Below are 18,059 nucleotides of genomic sequence, written 5' to 3' on the forward strand. Positions count from 1 at the left end.
TCCGACACGGGCAGGGCTGTGCCAAAATTTTTAATAGGATAGCCAGTGAAAGGAAACAGGGAAAGAAAGATTAAAAAAGTCCCTTTCAGTATTAAAGTAAACCTGACTGAAAAACAGCTAATTGCATACTCATTATTCACTTAGATCAGGCCTCTCAAACTTGCGATGTCATGTGACATCGTGCGACGTATTGTGACTTTTCCCCATTGCCAGCAATGGGGTGGGTGCGGTTTTGGCGTGACACATCTGGCCCATGGGCTGGCAGTTTGACATGCCTGACTTAGATCATCACCAAGTTTAGCTATGACTCTAGTTCATCACTAAATTATCAGATGGAATGGGTACATAGTGTTTCCTATTTCTTATAGGTTTCATTGTCTCCTTCTAAAGCCCATGTCCAAATCATAATCTGTAGCATTTGTGCACTGTTTTGCTCCTTCCTATATTTATGATGAAATATCTAGACATTAATGACAAAGTAACATGAAATATAAATGAATTTTGTATGTGTGTACATATTTATAGTTTTATTAAAATGCTTTATGTAGCATTGTTACATTATACCAGAATTTATTTATTTTGGAAATTTGCAACAGCTCTCACTACTGAATGTTTTGTATACAATGACTAGCGAATTCATGGTCTTTATTTTTATTTGATTTCCTTGCTTCTCTTAGAATTTAGGTCCAGACTATGAAAATGCATTTAATGAATCGTTGCAATGGTTATTAAATAGTGGAGAAGATGTTGGTATAAAGTAAGTCATTTTATTTCATATTTTTTCTAGAAATAGTTTAATTATGGATTGTCTTTCAAATCATAATACAATAAGATTATTATTAAAATTATTATTATAAAGCCATAGAAAGAAGAGGGAATGTACATCTCTGCAGCTTGTTTATGATCTGAATCATAAGTATAAGAAAAGGTTGAATTATCTTTTATAGGTATGTTGGTAACAGCTCAGATGAAGAGTCCATAACCAATACAACTGATATAAAATATCTAGTGTCAACTAAGCCACAGATGACCCTTACATGCCGTTTTCGACGTGCATTTATTACTGCAACCTGTAGATCATTCATTCTGCTGTTAGGTGAGTATTATTCAGTATTTTTATTCTTAAAGTTTAATTTATACTTGTGTGACTTAACGTTTCTTAAGTGTGATGGTAATTGACAATTCAATTTTTTGCAGTAGATTTCGTACCCTTTATATGAAAATAGAGGAAATTGGTAAGCATTGTGTTGAAACTTTATAGTGCAGAGGTCCCCAACCTTCTGGGCATCAGGGACCGGTGCTATGGAGCAAGGTTTTTCCACGGACCAGAGGGGGTGTGGTTTTGAATACTGCCTGCATCCTGAGGATGGAGCTTTCCTTGTTTGTGCGGCCCACTTGTTGCCATGCTGTGGACTGGTGCTGGCCCACAGATCGGAGGTTGGGGACCCCTGTTATAGTGTATAATGTGATAATTTAGATCCAAATACTAATATAAAAGAAAGGAATTATAAGGAAATAACCACATAAACACCTTTTTAGTAGTTTGTAAAATAGCACATATAGTGATTGCTGCCTGCATAGTTCAATGGAAATTAATCTAAGTGTGTTCTGTACACTTAAAAATACAGGTAGTCCTTGACTTGACTACTTGAGCCCAAAATTTCTGTTGCTAAGTGAGACACTTTTTAAGCGAATTTTGTCCCATTTTACAACCTTTCTTCACGCAATTGTTAAGTGAATCACTACAGTTGTTAAGTTAGTAACATGGTTATTAAGTGAATCTGGCTTCCCCATTGACTTTGCTTGTCAGAAGGTGATCATATATAATACCGGGACGCTGCAATCATCATGAATATGAGTCAGTTGCCAAATGTCTGAATTTTGATCATGTGACCATGGATGCTGCAACAGTCATAATTGTGAAAAACAGTCATAAGTCACTTTTTTCAATGCTGTTGTAATTTTGAACGGTCATTAAATGAACTATTGCAAATTGAGGACTACCTGTACTAATACTGAAGAAATTTAATATTTTTAAAATTTAAAATGTGATATTTAATGCCTATAATTCTTGAAATATATTTATAATTTGTGCTGTTGTATGTAAAATACTTTCTAATGGAGTATGCACGAAGTGGGGGAACTTGTTTTGAACTTGGGACATAATATCTTAACTAAAAACGTTCCATTAGAACATTTTAGTTGTAACAAAAAACTTGAAAACAGTTTGAATATTTGTTTTACTTCCTTGGTTTTCACTTGACAATCACATCAGTAGGCTGAAAGAATGGAAAAATTGGCAAAAGGGATGATGTAAAAAAAAAAGGGAAAAAAATCAAGTAGCTCTTACTGACAGAATAGAAATTAGTATTCCTCCCAGGAAGAGGCAATTCTCTCATATTCATCAATCAGCATGAATCAGTATCTCCCACCTTGAACATTCCACCCATTATTATGCTTTGGTTTTCTTTAATTGTTCGCTGCCATTATCATTTACTGCTAGTGCCTAACTGTGTGACTCGTGTTACTACCATGTTTCCCCAAAAAGAAGACCTGGTCTTGTATATATATATGAGTAATAATATTAAAAATATGAACCCTGGGTATATTCATGTTTAAAATAAAATGAGCACCAAGGTAGTTAAAACTATAAAAGTTTAATTTAAAAACGCCAAGCTTTCACCGTCACCTGCCGGCATCATCAGGGCTTAAAACACCAGAGAGTGGGAGAGTCTCTTATAAGCAAGCCAGAGTCTGCGCCCGGCTCCTTGATCTCGTTATCGGACCTAATTGGATAGATTGTACTCCGGTGATCCGTTTCTTCCTGCACCCCTTATCTACGTGTATGTCCTCATTTGCCTTCTTTTCCTTGGATTCTAGGGTGGGTGGGGCAACCTCCCTATCTCCCTGGTTGCCCCCCTCCTTTGATCCATTCTCTCCCTCAGGTTTGTGTAGTGGTTTGCATTTCTCTTTCCTCTTTTTCCAATCCACATCCATGCAGCTATTCTCTTTACGAGTGCTTTCCCTTTCTTCCCCAATGCCTCCCCCTCGTGCCCAGTTGTTACTAAGATGGTCATGTGTAACATTCTGGGCTGCCTGGGTTACAGCAGTAAATTGGGATAGTTCGGTAAGCTGTTTATCCATGTGATAAGCCTCGTAAGTATGGTCATGCACAGTCATCATGCACCTCCCCCCCTTTTTTGGTCTTCTGCATCCTTCCTCCACACGTTACAATCGGGATCACCGATGCGGCGGGAGGTGGGATTATGATCTCCTCGAACGTCGTGACGTTCTTCTGCTCCCCTCCTCCCTCCAATGCTTCTCGTTCTTGCATGCGTGTGGTACAGGTCTTTAGAGTCAATGGGTGCTGCCGATACGGGGTGCGGCAAGATGATTTCACAAGCCCTCCCCACGTGTTCTTCCATCCGGGTTCACTCTTCTCCCTACTCCTCGGGATATCCACCCACTCGTCATTACACTCAGTGCCGTATGCTCCATGCGTTCCTGATTCGGTTGGTGTTGCTGGTCGGGGGAGTCGTCCCGTCTTCTTTGGATCGGTCAGCTGCTTTCTCTCAAGCTGTAAGTGAGGTGTCAATCCTGATAATCTCCTCCCATCTCCATCTGCGATGTTTTCCTGCGCACCAATTGGGATGTCCCCGGTGTCCATAATACGGGGATTCTGGGCTTTGATTTTCGCCGCCCTCCTAGCCTTTTGGAAGCGCGTCAGTACTGTGGGGGTGGTGGGGGTTTTCGGATGTTGCTCTTTCCCCTCTAGGTTATCCACAATTTGTCGGGGGATTGGCATATCTTCCTTGGTTTCTCTACTGAATATGCCATTGAGCCGTCGGTAACGGGTGGGCAACTGGCCGCACTCCATGATCTTAATGCCAAATGTGCCGAGCGGAGGTCAATGTGCCGGTTAATGGAGTCACTATTGGAGAGCCATGCTTCTTTAAGCAGCCGGCCTCCCTTTGTATTGTCACTTGCCAAGACGCATACGTCGTTAAAATTAAAGCGGTGGCCCAATTCCGCCATATGTACCCATATCTGGGAGTGCTGTTCACCCTTTTCACTGCCAGTTTGTGTTCATGGACCCTGGTCTTCACTCGTTTGGAAGTCTCCCCAACATAGTTGCATGGGCAGTCCATACAATCAATTTTATATATGGCTGCCGACCTTTCCATGCTGGGGAGCGGGTCCTTGGGGCGCATAATAGTAGCATGTAGCATTTGATTAGGTCTGTGTGCTACTTTTATGTTATATGGAGCTAGGATTCTTGCTGTTGCCTCTGAGACATTGCAGATATAGGGGAGGGTGACACGTGTTGTCTGTGGCACTGGTTCGTCAGGTGGTGGGTTACTCTAGGATTCAGATGGTATACTATGCCGATTGATGAATCTTACCAGGTACCCATTGCGCTTGCATATCTGGAAAAGGTGGTTTCTTTCCTCCTTCTTTGCTCTGGCAGTGCTACAATGTGACTCCACTCGTTTGAATAAGGTTCTAACACAACTGACTTTATGGGCTGTCGGATGGTTACTCTTATAATGGAGAATCCTATCCGTACAAGTTGCCTTTCGGTATACCCTGGTGGTCAAAGATCCATCCAGTTGGCGTTGAACTAATACATCTAAGAATGCCAACGAGCCCTGATTTTCTTCCTCCATGGTGAATTGGATGTCTGGGTATACCGAATTCAAAATGCCCATAAAGTCAGTCTTGTGCTGCTTCTTGATGACTGCCCATGCAACTATGTTGGGGAGACTTCCAAACGAGTGAAGACCAGGGTCCATGAACACAAACTGGCAGTGAAAAGGGGCGAACAGCACTCCCAGATATGGGTACATATGGCAGAATTGGGCCACCGCTTTAATTTTAACAATGTATGCGTCTTGGCAAGTGACAATACAAAGGGAGGCCGGCTGCTTAAAGAAGCATGGCTCTCCAATAGTGACTCCATTAACCGGCACATTGACCTCCGCTCGGCACATTTGGCATTAAGATCATGGAGTGCGACCAGTTGCCCATCCCGTTACTGACGGCTCAATGGCATGTTCAGTAGAGAAACCAAGGAAGATATGCCAATCCCCCGACAAATTGTGGATAACCTAGAGGGGAAAGAGCAACATCCGAAAACCCCCACCACCCCCACAGTACTGACGCGCTTCCAAAAGGCTAGGAGGGCGGCGAAAATCAAAGCCCAGAATCCCCGTATTATGGACACCGGGGACATCCCAATTGGTGCGCAGGAAAACATCGCAGATGGAGATGGGAGGAGATAATCAGGATTGACACCTCACTTACAGCTTGAGAGAAAGCAGCTGACCGATCCAAAGAAGACGGGACGACTCCCCCGACCAGCAACACCAACCGGAGCATACGGCGCTGAGTGTAATGACGAGTGGGTGGATATCCCGAGGAGTAGGGAGAAGAGTGAACCCGGATGGAAGAACACGGGGGGTGGGGCTTGTGAAATCATCTTGCCGCACCCCGTATCGGCAGCACCCATTGACTCTAAAGACCTGTACCACACGCATGCAAGAACGAGAAGCATTGGAGGGAGGAGGGGAGCAGAAGAGGAACGTCATGACGTTCGAGGAGACCATAATCCCACCTCCCCCCCGCATCGGTGATCCCGATTGTAACGTGTGGAGGAAGGATGCAGAAGACAAAAAAGGGGGGGAGGTGCATGATGACTGTGCATGACCATACTTACGAGGCTTATCACATGGATAAACAGCTTACCGAACTATCCCAATTTACTGCTGTAACCCAGGCAGCCCAGAATGTTACACATGACCATCTTAGTAACAACTGGGCACGAGGGGGAGGCGTTGGGGAAGAAAGGGAAAGCACTCGTAAAGAGAATAGCTGCATGGATGTGGATTGGAAAAAGAGGAAAGAGAAATGCAAACCACTACACAAACCTAAGGGAGAGAATGGATCAAAGGAGGGGGGCAACCAGGGAGATAGGGAGGTTGCCCCACCCACCCTAGAATCCAAGGAAAAGAAGGCAAATGAGGACATACACGTAGATAAGGGGTGCAGGAAGAAACGGATCACCGGAGTACAATCTATCCAATTAGGTCCGATAACGAGATCAAGGAGCCGGGCGCAGACTCTGGCTTGCTTATAAGAGACTCTCCCACTCTCTGGTGTTTTAAGCCCTGATGATGCCGGCAGGTGACGGCGAAAGCTTGGCGTTTTTAAATTAAACTTTTATAGTTTTAACTACCTTGGTGCTCATTTTATTTTAAACATACATACATACATACATACATACATACATACATACATACGTAGCCTCCAAAAGAGGCACCAGGTCTTATTTTCGAGAGATGTCTTACTGCTTACCTTAGACCGCTGCAACCAGACCTGCCATGCCCCAACATTTGTTGCACTGCTGCCTGACTTCTGCGGCTGCTTGCGGCTGGATACCATGTGGCACATTGCATTGGTGCCACCACTCGTGGCAGGAGGCTGCATGGCTCATTGTGCTGGTGCCACCACTCATGCCATCACAGTGCAACACACTATCTGGCTTCCTCCCATGACCAGTGGTATCGGTGCAAAGCACCATGTGGCGTCATACAAGTGGCGGCACTGGTGCGAATGGCCACATGGCCTCCTGCGAATGGCAGCATCAGCACAATGCATCATGTGGTATCCTGCTGTGAGCGGCCACAGAAGAAATTGGGCAGCGGTGTGACGGGTGTCGGTATGTGTGAGGCATGCAGCGGTCCAAATGTAAGCTGGTGCGGGATGTGTGGGGCAGCTCCACCCGCATCCATATCCTAACTTAATTTTTATGTATGCATCTCGTCCCAAAACTAGGGCTTAATTTAGAAGGTACGGCTTGTATTAGGCGCATGTGTAAAAAATCAAGCTAGGGCTCATTTTTGAGATAGGTCTTATTTCGGGGAAACATGGTAAGTATTACATCAGCATAAAAATCAATGCCACCTACTCCCACTGCTAATATATTTTCAGACTTTGCTGATGCTAGTATATTAACATTCACAGCCCTTCATAAAAATAAATAAAACTATGCTCTATTTTCAGCTAGCAACTAAACCAATACAATTCCTTTTAGTTTCTAAAATTGACACTTTTCTCTACAGTAATAAAGCACAATAGCACGCAGAGAGTTCATGCCCAAAATGCAAGTATTTCATTTTTAAATGCACTCTGAAAGTTTCACATCAGCAGGCACAAGAACGTATACAAGTGTATGCAAAGGACTCTCAAAACAAATCAATTTTATCAGTATGGTCCTTTTGCCATTTTAAAATCCATTGTGACATTATATTAGAACACTAACAAAATCCATAGCTATCTAAAACCAGTATAATTAATGCTTTTTTGTGGGGAGGGGGACCACTACGTTGACTTTCCATAATATAAAATTGAAATTTTGTGAAGGTGAGCTTACCGGGTGAGAATATTCTGGGGAATCAAGTGTTAGAAAAGTGGAATTCAGTGTTCCCTCTTTTCATAGACTGGTGGAAGGAGCCAGCATAGTATTTCTCCATATAGCACCATTGACAACTTTAGTGCCTCCTGGGAGGATCTTGGCCTAGTCATTTTCAGATCAGATCATTTTGAACAACCAGCTTAAGTAGGCAATCCATAGGTGTTCCTAGAAATTGTATTTCACAATCTGCTTTTTTTATCTTGGTGCCACAGTGAAGATCTGGCCATCTAGATGTTTTAATTAACTTGATTTGCTGTGTGAGCCAGATTCTTATAGTATATATAAGTAGTTCTGGCCCACATTCTTCATCTGTGGGGTTCAGTAAGGGACTGTCTTGACTTGTGCCTGTATCAAGTGTGAATTAAATTTATCAGGTAGAAACATGTGATAGAATTTATTATTATAGTTTTCATGACACTTTTCACTTGGTGAGATAAGGGATGTACCCCTGCCTGATAGGAGTAGTAAGGTGGCTTTAGAGCAATCAGCTAGAGAAGACACTGGATTCTAAAATTTTCCATCTTAAAAAGGAATACACAGCCACAATCTCTGTGATCATTTATATGATGCACTCAATAACTACTTTAACTACTGTGCTGGTGCTCTGCTGTCCTTGAGACCAAGTATCTTGCTCTTAACTGCTAGTATAATATTATCTACTACCATTAGTTGCATTAAGATACTTTGGTGAGGACAGTTAAGCATGGTAAATAGTTCAGCAATAGTATAATGGCTAGTTCTCACACAAACTCTTGGTTGAAGAATTCCCTCAAATAGATAAATTGAATATATATTTGGAAGGAGAGGCGTTGGAGGCAGCAGAGAAAAAAAAATGTCTTTTTAAATTTTAAAGAGAATCTTTTCTCTGTGTCTATGTTGATATTTAATCATCCAGGTCATGGTTGTCCCAAAGGTGCTGGACTTTCTTGGTTTTTCCTTGGTTTTTCTCTGTACATTAAATTGCTTTAAAAAATATATATATAAACTCCAAAATTAAAATTCCATAGGATAGACCCTCAGGCAGCCAGACATGCATACAATTCAGCACAATAGTGAATCTAAGTGACAGATTGCTGGCAGCTGTTCTCATGATAGGTCTAAATCTTTCATTAACAAGAATTATATTCAGAGTGGTATTGATCATTTGCTGTTTATACGGCTTCTTTCATCTACCTGTTCCCTAGCACACTACCTCTTAATTATCCCACTCACCCTCAGTGAACAAGGCCAATGGATTTTTTTAAACATTACAAAATGCAAGGCTACAGTCCAATCAATAGAGGAGGGAAATATTCAAATTTAAATGGGGAGAACATTTTGGATTCAGGGTAGGTGCATTTGCTGTTACTCTTGGATGTTCTTTAAAGAACTTTTTCTTGGGTATCTATATGCTGCCAGCAGGTATAACAAGAGGATTTACATTGGATCCAAAGTGCTTTTTTCACTTTGGATCTAAATAATGACCAACTTTAGTAATCCTTTTTTTCCAAAACAGAATGGAATCCTCAAGCATTGGCACTCAGACTAACAGTGGTTTGTTCTAAGTAGGTGTTTTGACAATGGAATGCCAGAAATATTTGTTTCAAGCTAAACATGTCATTGAATCCACATATGTTCTAAGCTAAAAACTGGCATCATAATATTTGAACTGTTAGTTAGATGTTTCTGTTTTTATTTGGCACAGGTATTGGAATGATTTGGGGAGTCATAAAATATACGAAATATAGATGGTACAAAGAAGAAGAGGAGACTAGGGAGATGTATGACATGATTGTAAAAATTATAGGTAAGTTTTAACTAAGTTCTCAATTAATAGTGTGCTTCACTATTGGCACCATGTTGTATAAATAATTCTTGAGACTTTTCAGAAGTTGGACTGTGATAGTTTGTTCCATCCATACAGAAGATAATATGCATTTTGAGTGTCAGAAGTTAGTTTAAATACTTAAATACTTTTCATTAGATAACTTGTTGTGATGCCAATTTGATGTAGAAGTTAGTTAACACAATATTTTTCAGATGTTCTAAGAACTCACAATGAAGCATGTGAGGAAAACAAAGAATTACAACCATATATCCCTATTCCCCATGTACGAGATTCTTTGATTGCACCAAAAGACAGGTATGTACAAAGAGTTAAAAATATTTAACATATTAGTTTATTCAGAGTACCTCAAAGATGAATGTTGGAGAAAGATTCTTAATATGTGTTAATACTTAAATAAGTATTTTACCAAAATAACTTCTTTTTTATTTCATGTTTCAGGAAGAAAATGGAAAAAGTATGGAAAAGATCTGTTGATTTCCTTGCTGCTAATGAATCTAGAGTTCGCACAGAAACACAAAGAATGGGTGGTGCCGATTTTCTGGTATGGAAGTGGATACAGTCATCTGCATCATGTGATAAAATGCTAATCATGCCATCTAAAGTGTGGCAAGGTCAAGGTATGCAATACTGTATATTTATATTTTGTGAAGTGTTTTCTCTTTATTATAACCTTTAGTTAATACTAACTCTAGTTTATCAGTTGTAATGATATTGATATAATTTTGTATTTTTATATTCATTGTGTATGTTTCTTGAGTAGCCAGAAATGTAAATAGCCATGGTGTGTATGCGTTTTGAAAAATGATTTTTGTTTTCTTTGTTAGGTAAGTTATGTAGGTATGAAAACTGCCTGGCTCCCTGGGTTACTTCAGTAGATATCTATGTCTAACTCCCATTCGAGTTGTTATTCATCTATCCAACAATATATTGTCAAGCCACTGCTAAGAATCTTTCTAAGAATAAGCTAATTACAATTTATTAATTAACTTATTCCCTTTAAAGCCACTATTTTTCCTACCAATGCATTGAATCTTAAGACCAAGCTTAGGCTATAGTGATTGTAGTTTTTAATTAGATTAGCTGAGAATATTTATTATAATAGAGAAAAATAATATTGCATCCTTTTAAAATATCATTTGTTTTCACCACAAAATATGTCATATATATCATATCATATTTGACAAAGGTAGAACTCAAGGCCCCCACCTATTTGAAAAAGTGTACTTTCTGCCTGTCTATTTTCTTTTAAGTTCTTCCACTTCTAACAGTTCTGTTTTGGTTCAAGTCATTTATAATAATATTTTATAATTATTATTTGCAATTATAAAGGATTGTTTCATATGCCAGGATATATGGGAGGAAAGCTAATGTATACAGTACTACAGCCACATTTCTATTGTATCAATTTCATTAAATCACAACAATGCTGTCTAATAGTGTTACTGAAAATGTAATAGTATAGTTTTGTGGTGGCGAACTTATGGTACGCATGCCACAGGTGGCATGGAGAGCCCTCTCTGTGGGCGCATGTGCCGTCACCCCAGTCCTAAGCCTTCAGTCCTGTCCGTGAGCAACCTGCATCAATACTTGCACAGGGTAAGGTTGCTGCGTCCGCCCCTGCCTCCCCCAAGCATTTTTTTACTAACCTGCCTTTCAGCTGCATTCCATTTCTCTGTTCACTTCTCAGTTTTGCTACGTGTTTGTGGGACTATTGGTAAAAAAAAAAAAAAGCTCTATCAGACTTTCTAACTTCTTGCGAGATCTCAAGAAGTTAGAAAGTCTGATGGAACTATTTTTTTTTACTGATAGTCCCACAAACACGCAGCGAAGGCTGAGAAGCGAACGGAGAAACAGAATGCATCTGAGCAGGGGCAGGCACAGCAACCTTACCCTGCATGGTGGCAGGAGGGTGGGGCATGTGGCCTTCCCATGCCAGGCCAGCCCCTGCAATCCTGGTGCGGCCGTGCTGGGCGGCGGTGGGCAGGGCGTTGAGGTGGGGACTGGCAGACTGACCAAAGCAGCAGGTGGAGTGTGGAGGCTCGGGGAGGGAGGGTGCTGAAAGATTGCGAAGTTGTAATTGATTGACCTTTTTCCCCCCCAAAAAAACTTCCTTTGTTTTCCTTGCACGTGGCAGCGGGGCAGATTGCGAAGGAGAAATGGCACAGGGCTAGGAGTCAGGTAAGGAAAGAAAGGCATTCTGGGGAGAGCAAGGATTTCTTTCCTTACCTGCCCCACTTGTTCTGAGGCCGTTTTCTGCTCAGACGTGTTGCTCTTGCCAGTGGCCCGACCACCCACTTCAGCACCTTCCCTCCCCGAGCCTCCAGTGTTCCACCTGCTGCTTTGGCGGCTCTGACAGAGAAGAGAACTTCACAGCTCTGCCTACCGAGCCACCAAAGCTGTAGCTCAGGGGTCCTCAAATTATGGCCTGACCTGTCTTTTTATCTGGCCTGCCTCAACCTCCTGGGCAAGCCGTCCAATCGCGAGGAGAATGTGGGTGGATGGTGGCGAGAGCCCCAGCCAGTGGCAGGACGGTGAATTGGGAGATTTTTTCCCAGTTTCTCTCGCACGTGCCAAAGGGCGCGCTTGGGCTTTGGCCACATCTCCTTCCTCTCCTTCCTCTCCTCCTCTGACCTATTCACATTTTTACCTCAGGGCCGGGCTGAGAGGCTTAGGCCTCGGTTGCAGCCTCAGCCTCACTTAGGGCAGCCAAGCCTGGTGATGACAATGCCATTGCTGCTGCTGCTACTGAGGCAGGTCCCTCACTAGGCACTACAGAAAGCGAGGCCCAGCCTCCACCACCGCTGCCACCATGCCGGCCAAAAGGAAACTGGTGCCGCCAGCCCTCAACATCACCCCCACCATCGCCAAGGGACCCAGCCCCACTAGCAGTTGGAGTGGGGCTGCTGGAGTGGGGCGCCGGTTATGGGTCTTTGAGGGAAGTGGGCGAAGGGCGAGGTATTTGTGAGGGGCGGCCGGGGTGAGCGAGAAAAAAGGAGGAGAATTTGCTCCTGGAGGGTTATTTCGGGGTTGTGAGGGGTTGGAGCTGAGGCGATGAAAGATCGGGGAAGCCGCTGGGAGGGAGGATGCGGTTGGCCTTTGGAGGAGCATCCTGATCCATGAATGGGGTTGGTGGTGCCGCATCCAGGTGAAACCTTGAGAGGTAGGCAAAGCTGGAGGTGGTGGAGATGATGGAGCAGCTCAGAGGAACCGGGAGTGCCGGTGCTGGTGGTTGAGAGAAACTTCATTGGGCTTTAGGGTCCAGGAAATGATGGAGGAAGGATGGGGGCATTGGGATGTGCCCCATGGGAAAGAGAAATGAGGCCCTGCCAGGCAGGTTCTTCTGCCCTGAGACAATCCGGAATGCCAATCAAGGAGAGTATTTCTGGCTCAGAGTTCAAATTAAGGATCCTTGGGGGGGGGGTGTCTCTGACGGTGGTGGTTTTCTTGCAAACGTTTCAGGACTAAAAGTAGGATAATAAGTGAACTAATGATGTTACCTAGTTTGGGTCATGAGACGTCTACAAGAAAGACACAAAGCTCAGAGAGGACCAATCTACAACCGTCCTCCTCTTCTTTTCTTCTCCTCCACTCCACAAACCCCATTCTCTTCTGCCACTCCTGATGTTACCTAGTTTGGGTCATGAGATGTTTGCAAGAAATGCTGAATGGAAATGGCACCCCTGCCATACCCCCTGCCTCGCCCCGCAGGATGAGCCTCCTGTCCACCGTCTCACCTGCCGGAGACCCCCTGGATCTCCGCCAACCATGCCCGACTCCCACAGGCGTCCCTCCCCACGAGCAACATCGAGGTGGCCACCCCCACCCCGGCCACACCCACTCAGTCTGCCATGACCATTGCAGCCACGCCCACCCAGTGGCCTTGCCCACCCTGTGGGCCATGCTCACCCAGCACCCGACGATAAGTGGGCTGTGGGTTTCAGTTTGGGCACTCGGTCTCTAAACGGTTCGTCATCATTAGTATAGTTAGTAACATATGCATTGTATTGAAGATAGTGGTATCTCTAACAGTAATCTGAAATATGTGCTATGGTAGTGAATTTATATAGTTTCATTAATTTACTCTGCATTGTGCATTAGTCGTCTTATAATTTATGTAACCAGTAGGGACTAGATTGGTTTTAAAATATTTGATATGGAATAATACGATTTATTGCTAACATATGTATATTTGGTAGCATTTCATTTAGATAGAAGAAATTCACCACCAAACAGTTTGACCCCTTGCTTAAAGATTCGCAATATGTTTGATCCAGTAATGTAAGTATACTTTTTTCTTTACATATATAATATTTTCATGTTTATACAAATAGAATATCTATTTAAATATAGAATAAATTGTTTAGGAAAGGAGAGATAGAACAGAATTGTATTTTGATACTCTGCATTCGTTTTTTTTACTGAACATCATACAATGGCAAAAAGTTTGTGAATCCGTTAGAACCATCAGTAATTCTGCAGTTCTGTGACCTACAATGTAAGCTGAATTTCATCTCAGTCCTAGATGAGAAATTTCTAGTTAAATAAACAAAACTAATACAGACTAATATGTGAATACAGTACAGATTCAATATTAGTCGACTTGTTGAAAAATGTATACAAAGCTTTAGATTTAACAAACTTTATCTAAACCAAATCTTTCCTGGCTCTGGATCACTCCTGCACATTGGCTTGGAGGAATTTTGGATTTGGAGGTATTTTGGCCCATTGCTCTTTAAGTAAATTTTTTTAGTTCATGGGTATGTTGCAGTTCTCTTACATACAGAGTTCTTATCAAGGTATGCGACATCATTGCAGTAGGACTTAAGGGTAGAGCTTTGTCAGTTTTCTTTGAGCGTATGTATGAATATGCACATTTGTACTTGCGCAGATGAGACTTGACTGTGTGTTCACCAACATGCTTCCAATATAGCTTTCGAGAAGACACGTTTGTTTTTCTTGTTGGAGCGTCACTCCTACAATTCCCTGATATGCCAGGCTGGGGGGTTTCAGAGAAAGATATTGGGGATGTTTTTTTCCCACTTTTAGCTAGATATGAAACACCCATTTTGTTACCCCCTTCCAGATATACTATTGTATTCCCCAAGTATTGGCCTTAACTGACACAACCAATCTTAAAATCAATACAGCAATATCTCATAAAGTTTGTATAGTCTTTACGTGTAGCTTTTATAATCCAATATGTTAGAGAATTTTAATTTCTCTATTGGTGAAAAAATAAATCAGAAGCTCTCACAGTTGACTGCATTTAGCTGATTCAAAATAACTTCTTTATATATATATCAAAATATTTACAATACCATACATTCTTCTTTACAGCAACATAGCTCAATTGAAGACTTCTTACAGAGAGATACAGAGACAAACCTGAGACTGGAAATCCAGCTCCTAACTCAATACTCTTTTGCACAAACTCAGTAGCACTTTCTTCACATTGGCTGACAGAGTTACCACATGACTCTTCCTGCTCATGAATATTCCAACACAATAGGTCCCCCTATAGCCATGGTGGTGAACTTATGGCACACATGCCACAGGCGGCATGCAGAGCCGTCCCTGTGGGCACGTGCGCCATTGCTCCTCTCCACGCATGCGGAGTCCGGGAACAGCTGCAAGAGCTGGGCGGGGTGAGGGAACCTATAATAGGAGCAGTTTTGGCGGGAGAGTGAGTGAGGGGCCTTTGGAAGCAACCAGTGATGGGTTTAAAATCATTTAACAACCAGTTCTCTGCCTCACCTTCCCTCCGTCTTGGTTGGGTTGGGCTGCTCGGGGAGTCTGCTGGGCTGGGGGCAGGAGGGTGGCGGTCATCAGGTCCTGGCTGGGGGAACGTGAGGGTCTGGCTGGGGGGGGGGTGGAGTGCCAGGATGCCTCCACAGAGGAAAGCTGCCCCCCTGCCGGCCGAGCCTCTCATCCACACTGCAGTCACGTAGGATTGCATAGAATGGGCAGCGGCTGGGGGGGCAGCTGGCAGCGGGGAATCAGAGCTGCCATCTCCCTTCCGCAGTGCAGCCCCATAGACATGGGTGGAGACAGCCCCGGGATAGCCGGAAAGGAGCCCTCACCTGGTGTGGGCCCTGTCTACACGGTGGCTCTGAAGGGGATGGCGGTTGCTGCTCCTCCTGCTGCTCTGAGCCCCTTGACTCAGAGCGGCGGCGGTGATCCCTGCATTGCCAAGCCCGGCCAGCTACAGATGTGGAAGCAAAGCTGTGCCGACCAACCTCACGTTGGTGGGGGCAGTGGAAGGGGAAGGTGAGCTGTGGCACACACCCACCCTCTCCGCTGCCGCCCTGTTCTGTCCCAGCCTACGTCCGTCCTTGTTACTTCACAAGAACAAACCCCTCTTAAACAGTAGGCTGGGAAAACCAACTTCTTTTTATTTCCAAAACAGTCCTGATAAGTTTTTCTCCAAAACAAAAAACACAGAATACTTTCCTAACAGATAATTGGTTACAAAAGCAAATAGAGCAGAAGTTTAAACAGGAAATTCACTGATAAAACAAAACAGACCATGATCCTTGGAAGTTCTTTACAAATGGCTGCCTTCAGCAACCAGCACTGCCCACACCTTCCCTTTTTATAAAGCAGTCCCAAGGCGTGGCTTCTCAATGCCTTCTCCTCCCCTGGAGTTGTCGTATTGACTGCTGCTGATCTGCTCTAGCTAATCATCTGTGTCTACGAGCATCAATCATGTCCATAAGCTGTGAATCCTCCAAATCCGACTCTCTCTCCCCACACAGCTGAGCTTCATCCATAACACGAGTGGAGGGGCCAGGCTCTTCATCAGACCATGAGTCTTGTAATTCATCAGAGCCTCCCTCTGACCCTGATGGCCCTCCAAATGCCTCCTCCACCTCCTCCTCAGATTCCCCAGACTCAGCTGTTGGGAACACAGGCTGGCACGGATTCATGACACACCCCACATCGTCCCGCACTCAGAGCCTGGAGGCGCACCGGGACAATGTGGGGCAGCAGCGGCAAAGAGTGGGCGCATGCCAGATCCTGCTTTCCCCCTCGCCCCCACCAGCGCGAGGATGGTCAGCAGAGCTTCGCTTCCGGATCTGCTGCCTGACACTATCAGCTCCTGCACAGAGGCAGCGAGCACATGGGGGCCGATGGTGTGCGTCAGCAGCCACAGTATGCTGGCTGTCCTACATAATAGCAGACTGGCCACAGAGCCTCATCAGCATGGGCGGAAACGGCTCCGGGACAGCCGGAAGGAAGCCCTTGCCTGGCCTGGGCCCATCCACTCGAAGGCTCTGGCGGGGGTGGCTTCTACTGGTGCTCCAACCGGTCAACCATGCAGGGAAGCAGGAGGAGATGGAGGGGCTAGCCGGGGGTCTGGAGCCGCCTTGGCTGCTTGCTAGTAGCCCAACACAGCGGATTCGTGCACCTCCTGCTTTGATGGGGCTCTATGGCCATTCCATTATGCAGGACAGCCAGCATGCTGTGGCTGCTGACACATACCATCGGCCCCCATGCGCTATCTGGCCTCTGTGCAGGGGCCGATAGTGTCAGGCAGCAGCTGCTCCGGCCCCTGCTTCGCCTTGCTTTGTCCTGCAGTAGTTGGCACACCCGCCCTGCCTTGCCTCACCTCACCCCGCAGGACAAGCCTCTGCTTCATCACCCCACCCCCCAGAGACCCCCTGGATCTCCCAATCCTGCCTGGCCCCCACAGGCGTCCCTCCCCACAAGCATCATTGAGGTGGCCACACCCACCCAGTGGGCCACGCCCACCCAGGACCCGGTAATAAATAAATGGGTTTTGGGGTTTGGTTTCGGCATTTGGTCTCTAAAAGGTTCGCCACCATTACCCCATAGCTTTGTATTACTTCCATTTTAATGTTATGTATTTCTGTCCCCCATAAAGAATTAAAATGCCGCTTCCGTTTCTTTGGAAGAGTGAAGCAGCAATCTCCTTCCTTCTCACGTTTAGGTTTTTTTGCTTCTTGGGAATTTGTCTTTTCCAGGAAATTCAGTTGTAAACTAATAAAGAAAGGATCAGTATTCTCACCCAGTTACAAGCACGCTGTTTACGATCTGCTAATTAGTGCTTTCTTTTTTCGGTTATCAGTAGCTTGGACTGGCCACAGAATGTGATTTGGAGGGCTTTCCTCAGATCAAATGGATCTAATTTCATCTCTCTGTGATCAATGAGAGTCCCCTCCTTCTTCATTGCCTCTCCTGGGCCACTTTAGACCCCTTTAGGATCCTTTGGCAGGATGAAACCAGCTGTGGGGGAGCAGAACTCCATTTTCCCTCAGCTGCAGCACCACGACGCAAGCCGGAAGTTTACCCTTTTCTTAATACTGCTCATTAAATGCTGCAGATCTATGTGAAGGCTATTTTTGAATGCTACTTTATCTTTTTACCTTCTTAATTACTATTGATTTCTATTTTAGTTTGCTGTAATATTTTGAATACGTTAAGATACAAGCATTAATAAACTTTTGTGTGTCATGTGTTTTTAGGGAAATCGGTGATTATTGGCATGTGGCTATTCAAGAAGCAATCTTGGAAAAGTGCAGTGATAATGAGGGAATAGTTCACATAGCAGTGGACAAAAATTCACGGGAGGTAAAAAGTGACTTAAGACAGTTAACTCGTATATTTAGTTTCTTTGCTGGATGTCAACCAAACTTTTATTTTTTCTTCTAGGGCTGTGTGTATGTCAAGTGTTTATCTCCAGAATATGCTGGAAAAGCTTTTAAAGCATTGCATGGATCTTGGTTTGATGGTAAG

At 44.0% G+C, this 18,059-nt stretch overlaps 1 protein-coding gene across 2 annotated transcripts in view; it reads left to right on the forward strand.

The window, feature by feature from the left end:
• The window catches only part of LEMD3 (LEM domain containing 3), a 44,423-nt gene that overhangs the window by 24,172 nt on the left and 2,192 nt on the right, over positions 1 to 18,059 (forward strand). For both annotated transcript variants that reach the window (XM_039358646.1, XM_039358647.1), the window contains 8 exons: positions 678 to 757; positions 948 to 1,096; positions 9,159 to 9,260; positions 9,494 to 9,596; positions 9,741 to 9,919; positions 13,499 to 13,580; positions 17,789 to 17,894; positions 17,976 to 18,054. In XM_039358646.1, the coding sequence (XP_039214580.1) occupies positions 678 to 757; positions 948 to 1,096; positions 9,159 to 9,260; positions 9,494 to 9,596; positions 9,741 to 9,919; positions 13,499 to 13,580; positions 17,789 to 17,894; positions 17,976 to 18,054 (880 nt within the window). The remainder of the gene's footprint in view (positions 1 to 677; positions 758 to 947; positions 1,097 to 9,158; positions 9,261 to 9,493; positions 9,597 to 9,740; positions 9,920 to 13,498; positions 13,581 to 17,788; positions 17,895 to 17,975; positions 18,055 to 18,059) is intronic.

The sequence above is a fragment of the Crotalus tigris genome, unplaced genomic scaffold (genome assembly GCF_016545835.1).
Source record: "Crotalus tigris isolate CLP2741 ecotype Arizona unplaced genomic scaffold, ASM1654583v1 scf7180000019050.494769, whole genome shotgun sequence".
NCBI classification, from domain to species: Eukaryota; Metazoa; Chordata; class Lepidosauria; order Squamata; family Viperidae; genus Crotalus; species Crotalus tigris.